We start from the raw sequence: 9,985 nt of genomic DNA, 5'->3' as shown, positions 1-9,985 counted from the left end.
CCTCACAGAGTTCTTCACATGTTGTAAATGTGTACAGGGGGTTGTATATAAAAGCATTGTATATGTTGGATAAATGATTGATCATATTATGCATTATATTTTTTAAATGAGTGTTGCGATTGGATTTCAGAATGCTATTGCAATATAGGTAAGGGAGTTGGAGATTGCTAATGCAATCTACTAAATGTCTGAATTCTAATTGATTGTTACAATTGTTACAGTTCTGATATAATAAATTAAAAAGTCTGTCTCCACAAACATCATTTGAAATCTGCTGCTGGAAGGTGAACTTTGCGTTTGTACAGGTCGGAGTGGTCAATGGTCAGTACAGTGTCTTGGAAAGGAGTTAAGGTTTCTTTCTGTACTATATGTAAGTTGGGTCAAGACTGTGAGAACTCGTTTTTTGGACTGTACTGTACTGGTTCTTACGCTGTATCTGGGGGAGCGTTAAGATTCAGGGATTTGGAATCAGTTGCATAGGAACTCCAAGAGAAATCAATGGATTACATACCGACACTGTACAGAATAATTCTGTTTTTATTAGGATTTCAGTGTAAAAGTAGGATAAATAAGGATAAAACGGCAGAGAGCTAGGACTCCCTTTCGAAGAGCGCAGTGACATCACATATTGGAAGGGGACTGTGATTAGTGGTTTCTGATTGGCTGGCACATGTGGCTTGGTGATAAGGCAATCTACAGTGTGTGCAAATAGCGGGCAATAGGTTATTATTGACCCATGGCCCCCTCCACCCCCATAGCAGTAATTGTCTGGTATGCCTATTCACTACACACAACTGGCCTCAACCCAAGGGGTAACATTTAGGATATTACAAGCTGGTCTCAAATTCCTGAATTTCCTCGTTTCCATCCTGGGATACTTGGTCACCGTCAGACCTTTATGCAGAGACATATAGGGAATGTTTCAAGGTAAGTATCTGCTAGTACAATGTGGACATCCTTGAAGAGCCAGCCAGAAATTAAATCAGTCAACAGAGCCTGTGTTCCTTGGGTATAGTTATAGGTGAATAATAGGGCTTTATGTCTACTCCATACCAAAGTGAAGGGGGACTTTAATTTACTCTTGGTAGTCTTCATCCACAAGATAATCCAGAATGAGTGGCGAGGGGGTTGCTTTCTTGGGTCCAGACTAACAGAGGTCTGTCATACCCGGATCTGGTAACTATTGAGGTCAGAGAGAGAATTGGAGTCTGAAGGCTTCTCCCCCGATGAGCTAGAAAAAAAAGGAGCATACACATATTAAAAGAGAACTAGTTAGTGGTAACATAGAGCTATGAGTTCTTTATCACAGGCACGTTCCAAAATTGCACCTTGCAGTAATTCACAATAGTGTTGAAACAGAAAATTAGTACAGATCTCAGTCATGATAAAAAAAAAAGAAATGATTGATTCCATTAAAGACCACAAAAAGACAATCTTTTTATGCTAATACAATTTAAGCCATGTGTTGCCTTTATTTGCTTGTTGGTGGAATAAAGATCTTGCCTTTTCACCACATCTGAGTCTAGTGTTTCTTTTTCTACTTAAGTATATGTTGGTAAGTTGTGGATAATATTTGTGCATTACCGTCTTTCAGAACGTTCCCTGCGGTGGGGGCTGGATTGTCCTCTTTGTGGAGAGGAGGTGATATCCCTCTTTCGTTCTTTAGGCGGCGATGGGGGTCCCTTTGTTATCTAATTGAAATATAATTACACAATGTTACTATGATAGGTTAAGAACTTAAACCAAATCAACAGTATTCCTCCTTTTGTTCACACATTCAGAATTTCATGATCTATCACATTTGCAAATTCATCCTGTTTCTTACCTAGTCTTTCCATGCACCTTCTGCGCCCAAGTCTTTTTTTTTTTCTTTTCTTCTAAATCCCCTCCATCTGCACATTCCCGATCATGCAGCCTATATTTCTTTTACTCTTTACATTTAAAGCCACTATCTTTATGCATAGCCATTGTGAAGAAATGCCCTTACATACCCTGAGTCGCATCTCCCTGCTATGACGTTCCAGCTCTCTGCGCAGTCCCTCCACCCCCAGCTCCTGCACATCAAGCACGGAATGTTTCCAATCAATCTGTTCCACGCTGTGTGGGTCATGGGACACGTAGCGACCTATCTTCACTTTGCGGAGAGAATGCCAGCAGCGGCTGTATGCTTCCTGAAAATCTGTTAGTAGATCATTAAGTGTACGGTGCCGCAAAGGCTTGTACATCAGACCCTCACGCCGGCTCATCCCCATCGCTCCAAAATGGCCACTCCAGTGGAGACCCAGTACAATGTGCCTGAAACATCCTCCTGAAAACTGGGTCTTGAAGCTAATCGGAAAGCGCTCTAGACCAGAGATGTTGTTTGTTAGGTATCTGTGAATAGATGCTCAGGAAACCAAATGACCCTGATGCGTTTCACCTACTATCTCTACATTACACACCATGCCCTTGATAAGTTAAAAACTAACCTCGTCGTCCTACTTGATTTACCACTCATTTTACATATCCTTTAGATCAGGCTTAAAAGTTCCACTCTCCACTAGCAATTGGCAAGTGAACATTTTGCCATGGCGAGCAGAAATTCACCCCTGATGAGTGTGCATTGGACTTTCCAGGCTTGCTGTGGTGAGTCAATTTTAAGGACTGGCTAGAAGTGTAAGACTTGACAATTTTGAAATAGCGCAATATTAATTACTTTTTGTTGCATTCCCAATTATTTCATCCATCTCTTCTCTGATTTAGAAACAGGTGGCTACGAACCTGACAGTGAGTCAGTTCCTAATCCCTAAGGCTGTTTTATGGGGATGTAGCACGCATACGTGGCATCCCAAAACGAGCATGGACAATCCTTGTACTAGGCTACAATCGCTCTCCAGCATTTCTATTCTGAAAATAAATGAATGGGGTATATTCAGTAAATCCGTGATTGTTGGGAGACTGACCCAAATTTCAGGGCCAATAGGCAAGCAGAAAATAATAGCTATATTGACATCAAATTCCCTAGGCCATTCTCCACAATTGCAGCTTGATTTGTCTTTAGGAAAATACTTTTAAATTGGTAAAAGAGGATTCCCCTCCCCCACCCCCCTTTTGCCCTTTAGGGAAGGATACATAGCCAGAATGACTGCCTCCAAGCATTTGATTGGCAGGGCCTCTTTGGTCATCTCTTTGGCCAGGTCCATTAGTCTGTAAAAAGAGAGAAGGAAAGATCAATATTTCCACAATTTAAAGGAAATTTACCCCCACCTGTTCCATGGCACTGTTATATAAAGCCAAACTCACCCTGTCAGGGGTCGGGTCTTTTTAATTTCAAAGAACTGAGTGCCTGTGTGATTGTATCTGCAGCCAGACGTTAAAGAAAATGCACAAAGAATAATGTATTTCATAACTTTAATATAATCTTCATTATAGCACCTCCTATTACTCCATATAATCCTCTGTATAACACTGCTATAACTCCATATCGTCCTATGTATACCACCTATTACTCCATATAATCCTCTGTATAGCACTGCTATTACTCCATATCTTCCTATGTATAGTACCTATTACTCCATATCGTCCTATGTATAGTATCTCTTACTCCATATCGTCCTATGTATAGTATCTCTTACTCCATATCGTCCTATGTATAGTATCTCTTACTCCATATCGTCCTATGTATAGTATCTATTACTCCATATCGTCCTATGTATAGTATCTCTTACTCCATATCGTCCTATGTATAGTATCTCTTACTCCATATCGTCCTATGTATAGTATCTATTACTCCATATCGTCCTATGTATAGTATCTATTACTCCATATCATCCTATGTATAGTATCTATTACTCCATATCATCCTATGTATAGTATCTATTACTCCATATCGTCCTATGTATAGTATCTATTACTCCATATCATCCTATGTATAGTATCTATTACTCCATATCGTCCTATGTATAGTATCTATTACTCCATATCATCCTATGTATAGTATCTATTACTCCATATCGTCCTATGTATAGTATCTCTTACTCCATATCGTCCTATGTATAGTATCTATTACTCCATATCATCCTATGTATAGTATCTCTTACTCCATATCGTCCTATGTATAGTATCTCTTACTCCATATCGTCCTATGTATAGTATCTATTACTCCATATCGTCCTATGTATAGTATCTATTACTCCATATCGTCCTATGTATAGTATCTCTTACTCCATATCGTCCTATGTATAGTATCTCTTACTCCATATCGTCCTATGTATAGTATCTATTACTCCATATCGTCCTATGTATAGTATCTATTACTCCATATCGTCCTATGTATAGTATCTATTACTCCATATCGTCCTATGTATAGTATCTATTACTCCATATCATCCTATGTATAGTATCTATTACTCCATATCATCCTATGTATAGTATCTATTACTCCATATCATCCTATGTATAGTATCTATTACTCCATATCGTCCTATGTATAGTATCTATTACTCCATATCATCCTATGTATAGTATCTATTACTCCATATCATCCTATGTATAGTATCTCTTACTCCATATCATCCTATGTATAGTATCTATTACTCCATATCATCCTATGTATAGTATCTATTACTCCATATCATCCTATGTATAGTATCTATTACTCCATATCGTCCTATGTATAGTATCTATTACTCCATATCATCCTATGTATAGTATCTCTTACTCCATATCATCCTATGTATAGTATCTCTTACTCCATATCATCCTATGTATAGTATCTATTACTCCATATCATCCTCTGTATAGTATCTATTACTCCATATCGTCCTATGTATAGTATCTCTTACTCCATATCATCCTATGTATAGTATCTATTACTCCATATCATCCTATGTATAGTATCTCTTACTCCATATCGTCCTATGTATAGTATCTCTTACTCCATATCGTCCTATGTATAGTATCTATTACTCCATATCATCCTATGTATAGTATCTATTACTCCATATCATCCTATGTATAGTATCTATTACTCCATATCATCCTATGTATAGTATCTATTACTCCATATCATCCTATGTATAGTATCTATTACTCCATATCGTCCTATGTATAGTATCTATTACTCCATATCGTCCTATGTATAGTATCTATTACTCCATATCATCCTATGTATAGTATCTATTACTCCATATCATCCTATGTATAGTATCTATTACTCCATATCATCCTATGTATAGTATCTATTACTCCATATCGTCCTCTGTATAGCACCTACTATTACTCCACATCATCCTATGTATAGTATATATTACTCCATATCATCCTATGTATAGTATCTATTACTCCATATCGTCCTATGTATAGTATCTATTACTCCATATCGTCCTATGTATAGTATCTATTACTCCATATCGTCCTCTGTATAGCATCTATGACTCCATATCATCCTATGTATGGCACCTTTTATTACTCCATATCATCCTATGTATAGTATCTCTTACTCCATATCATCCTATGTATAGTATCTATTACTCCATATCGTCCTATGTATAGTATCTATTACTCCATCTCATCCTCTGTATAGCATCTATGACTCCATATCATCCTATGTATGGCACCTTTTATTACTCCATATCATCCTATGTATAGCACCTTTTTTATTACTAGCCTTTTATCACATGTATAACCCTCCAATGGAAGTAGTTTTAATCCTGTATCTAATTTTAAACCCTTTACTTCCACCTTTTATAATGTTTGGTGTTCTTCACGTTATATTGCTCCATTTATCCCTCACTAAAACCCATATTGCACACAGATTAAGGATACTGTAACTCTCGAATGTATCTCTGGATAGCCTCCACGCGCTCTGGAACGGAGGCACCTGCAGGAAGCACTGGAACGCAGGGTATGGGCACCTAGGAGCAGAAACATGAGAATAGGAGCTCTGAATAGTGTTATTCCTTTAAATGGCAGCTATGCATCTATATATAATATGATTTCATCACAGAACCAAGGCATCTGCTGCTACATGCCACTGTGGGCTTACAGATAGAAGTCCTGTGTGAAGCACATCATATGGAGCAAGCAGGAGAGAGTTCTACGTTGGCTGGTTGTGGGAGCAGACAGGAGGAAACGTTGGCTGGCTGTGAGAGCAGACAGGAGGAAGTATTGGCTGGCTGTGAGAGCAGACAGGAGGAAATGTTGGTTGGCTGTGAGAGCAGACAGGAGGAAGTGTTGGCTGGCTCTGGGAGCTCACAGGAAGAAACGTTGGCTGGCTGTGGGAGCAGACAGGAGGAAACGGCTGGATGTGGTGTCCAAGAGGAAGCATTGGCTGCCTGTGGGAGCGTGCAGGATGAAGCATTGACTGCCTGTGGGAACGTGCAGAAGTAAACGGCTGGTTGTGGGAGCGTGCAGGAGGAAACGTTGGCTGGTCGTGGGAGCAGACAGGAGGAAATGGCTGGTTGTTAGACCAGACAGGAGGAAACGTAGGTTGGCTGTGGGAGCAGGCAGGAGGAAACAGCTGGCTGTGAGAGCAGACAGGAGGAAGTGTTGGCTGGCTCTGGGAGCTCACAGGAAGAAACGTTGGCTGGCTGTGGGAGCAGACAGGAGGAAACGGCTGGATGTGGGGTCCAAGAGGAAGCATTGGCTGCCTGTGGGAGCGTGCAGGATGAAGCATTGACTGCCTGTGGGAACATGCAGAAGTAAACGGCTGGCTGTGGGAGCGTGTAGGAGGAAACGTTGGCTCACTGTGGGAGCAGACAAAAGGAAACGGCTGGTTGTGGGAGTGTGTGGGATGAAGCGATGACTGGTTGTGGGAGCAGACCGGAGGAAGCCTAGGCTAGTTGTGGTAGCACGCCGCACGCGGGAGGAAGCCTTGGCTGGCTGTGGTAGCGTGCATGTGGAAACTGTAAGATGTGCGGTGTGTAGAAAAGCTGGATGGCTGTGGTAGCGTGTAGGAGAAAGTGTTGGCTGGCTGTAGTAGCGTGTAGGAGAAAGTGTTGGCTGGCTGTAGTAGCGTGCAGGAGAAAGTGTTGGCTGGCTGTAGTAGCGTGCAGGAGAAAGTGACTGACTGCGGTAGTGTGCAGGAGAATGTGTTGGCTGGCTGTAGTCGCGTGCAGGAGAATGTGTTGGCTGGCTGTAGTAGCGTGCAGGAGAAAGTGTTGACTGACTGCGGTAGCGTGCAGGAGAATGTGTTGGCTGGCTGTAGTCGCGTGCAGGAGAATGTGTTGGCTGGCTGTAGTAGCGTGCAGGAGAAAGTGTTGGCTGGCTGTAGTAGCGTGCAGGAGAAAGTGTTGGCTGGCTGTAGTAGCATGCAGGAGAAAGTGTTGGCTGGCTGTAGTAGCGTGCAGGAGAAAGTGTTGGCTGGCTGTAGTAGCGTGCAGGAGAAAGTGTTGGCTGGCTGTAGTCGCGTGCAGGAGAATGTGTTGGCTGGCTGTAGTCGCGTGCAGGAGAATGTGTTGGCTGGCTGTAGTAGCGTGCAGGAGAAAGTGTTGGCTGGCTGTAGTAGCGTGCAGGAGAAAGTGTTGGCTGGCTGTAGTAGCGTGCAGGAGAAAGTGTTGGCTGGCTGTAGTAGCGTGCAGGAGAAAGTGTTGGCTGGCTGTAGTAGCGTGCAGGAGAAAGTGTTGGCTGGCTGTAGTAGCGTGCAGGAGAAAGTGTTGACTGACTGCGGTAGCGTGCAGGAGAAAGTGTTGGCTGGCTGTAGTAGCGTGCAGGAGAAAGTGTTGGCTGGCTGCGGTAGCGTGCAGGAGAAAGTGTTGACTGACTGCGGTAGCGTGCAGGAGAAAGTGTTTGCTGGCTGTGGGATCATGCGGGGGAAATGGTTGGCCGTGGTAGCGTACGGGAGGAAATGGCTGGTTGTAGTAGTGTGCAGGAGAAAGTGTTGGCTGGCTGTGGTAACGGATGGGGGAAACGTCTGGCTCCGGTAGCGTGCAGGAGAAAGTGCTGGCTGGCTGCGGGAGGGTGCAGGAGGGAACGGCTGGCTACAGTAGCGGGCAGTGGGAAATGGCTGGCTGTGGTAGCGTGCAGGAGAAAGTGTTGGCTGGCTGTGGGATCATACGGGGGGAAATGGTTGGCTGTGATAGCATATGGGAGGAAATGTTGGTTGTGGTAGCGTGCGGGAGGAATTGGCTAGTTGTGGTAGCGTGCATACCAGTACCAGTAAGGTTGTTGGAACATATAGGAATGAGAGGTGCACAACACAGTGAGCATAAAGGAAGAAGAGTTTCTGAGCAGTGAGATCATACAGGAAACTGTGCTGGGGAGCACACATGCTGTGTGAGTGTGAATGGAAGCAGGGTGGGCTGCGTTTATGAAAAATATCATAAATTGAGAGCAGGGCCCTCAACCCCTCTGTTCCTGTGTCCAACTCGTCTGGTGATAAATACATGTCTGTTAGTCTACCCATTGTACTGCGCTATGGAATTTGTTGGCGCTATATAAATAATAATAATAAGACAGTTCTGCCAGGTAGTGGGAGCATGCGGATGGAATCCTTATGAAACTGTGGGATTCCGTAGTAGATAAACCTGAGGGGCATAATCTGGATAGTGTGAGGCCTGCATGTGAGCAGCAGTGTGATGTGTGGGGTAAGTGAGAGCTTGGCAGGATGCTCCTTAGTGATGGCAGTATACAGAAGGGGAATTTCTGTGAGTTGGATGTGATACAGCACAAAGGTTACGCCCACGGGTTCTGTAAAGCAATGACATGCAGAGAGTGTGATTGTACTGGCCAAACGTGACATCTGCCAGAGAGCGCGCTGGGAGAAACGCTTGCTCTCACATCTGGCCACCACTCCCTTCTACACAGCGATGCAGGCGCTCAGTAATAAAGTCTATTAAGGTAGTTACAGCGTGCAGGAGAGGGATTTCACATTGCCAATACAATACAGCATTAGTGTGATGAATTCACTGCAAACTGAGATGAACAGCTACAGCCCTCCAGATATTGTACCAGTAAACCAAACATCTTTCGAAGGCCATATTTGGACAACTATGCTTCAATTATTATCCTCTATAGTGCCAACATATTCTGCAGCGGGCTATAAATTTACCGTCCTTGTATAAACAGCAAATGTCAAATTGAGGAGCCCTGCTCAAACATGCGTACAATCCAGGACTAGTTATTGTACATGGCACGGTGATCTCACCGTGATAAACGGATGCATGTAGAGGTGTGAAGGGGGTTTATTCACTAAACTTCAAATTGTAGTGCGTTGAAAACTGAATTGCAATGGCTAATCTAAAATAGCCAACCTGTGCGCTATAGCGGAGTTGGCGAAATTGTCCAAATTAGCACTTTTTATTTATTTTTCCCCATTAAAATTGTATTTCTCAGTATCCAAACTGGAACCCACCTCCAAGTGAGCTTTGTTTTCAGTGTAGTTGTTATGACCTACAATTTGAAATTCATGACAATTCACACTTTAGTGAACAACCCTAAGTTTTTTATTTTATATTTATCATAATGCCCTCCCAAGTACCCTTGGTTTAATGCATGCCGGCTTTTGCCAACTTACCCGGGGAAGCTCTGGAGCTCCACGAATCGACTGTGCCAGGTTTTCTCCATCAGGGTGAATCCGGGCCACGTATGTCCACATTCGCTCCCACGTGGGTTCGTCCACAGGAAGACCTCCTCTGTTCACAAAAAATGGGACCCCTTCATCCTCATCAGGACCTCCGTTCTGAAGCCCTTCACCCTCAGACATCCCAGCTCACCCCGCCTGTCACCGATTTGCAAAATACCAACACATGCCCCCCTGGCACTAACCCTGTTACCCACTTTCACATTCAGCTCACAGGCCCCCATGTACAAATTAATGGCATCCCATGACCGCATAATATCCCTCAATGTCTGCCATGCTCCTCATCCAGCAGCGAGAGAGTGCTTCCATAGAAATCAGCTCCCTATAATAATCCCCGTTATGTGCAGGCCTAAAAGCCCAGCCCCTCTCCCAGGACACAATGAGTGGGCAGAGACTAGCTCTGGCTGCCCCTCTGACATCACCATG

General features: G+C 43.3%; 1 protein-coding gene across 1 annotated transcript; it reads right to left on the bottom strand.

Annotated features, from left to right (window-relative positions):
• Positions 1–508: 508 nt before the first annotated feature.
• VASH1 (vasohibin 1) lies at positions 509–9,975 on the bottom strand. The gene is made up of 7 exons (XM_063439655.1): positions 9,494–9,975; positions 5,806–5,894; positions 3,283–3,339; positions 3,112–3,186; positions 1,992–2,373; positions 1,585–1,691; positions 509–1,231 (listed from the first exon to the last, which is right to left on the bottom strand). The coding sequence occupies exons 1-7, from the start codon at positions 9,680–9,682 to the stop codon at positions 1,162–1,164; spliced, it is 969 nt and encodes a 322-aa protein (XP_063295725.1). The 5' UTR covers positions 9,683–9,975; the 3' UTR covers positions 509–1,161.
• Positions 9,976–9,985: the final 10 nt, after the last annotated feature.

The sequence above is a fragment of the Pelobates fuscus genome, chromosome 13, assembly GCF_036172605.1.
Source record: "Pelobates fuscus isolate aPelFus1 chromosome 13, aPelFus1.pri, whole genome shotgun sequence".
Classification (NCBI taxonomy): Eukaryota; Metazoa; Chordata; class Amphibia; order Anura; family Pelobatidae; genus Pelobates; species Pelobates fuscus.
The sequence above is the reverse complement of the archived record's forward strand: the minus strand, read 5'-3'. Positions and strand labels throughout refer to the sequence as shown.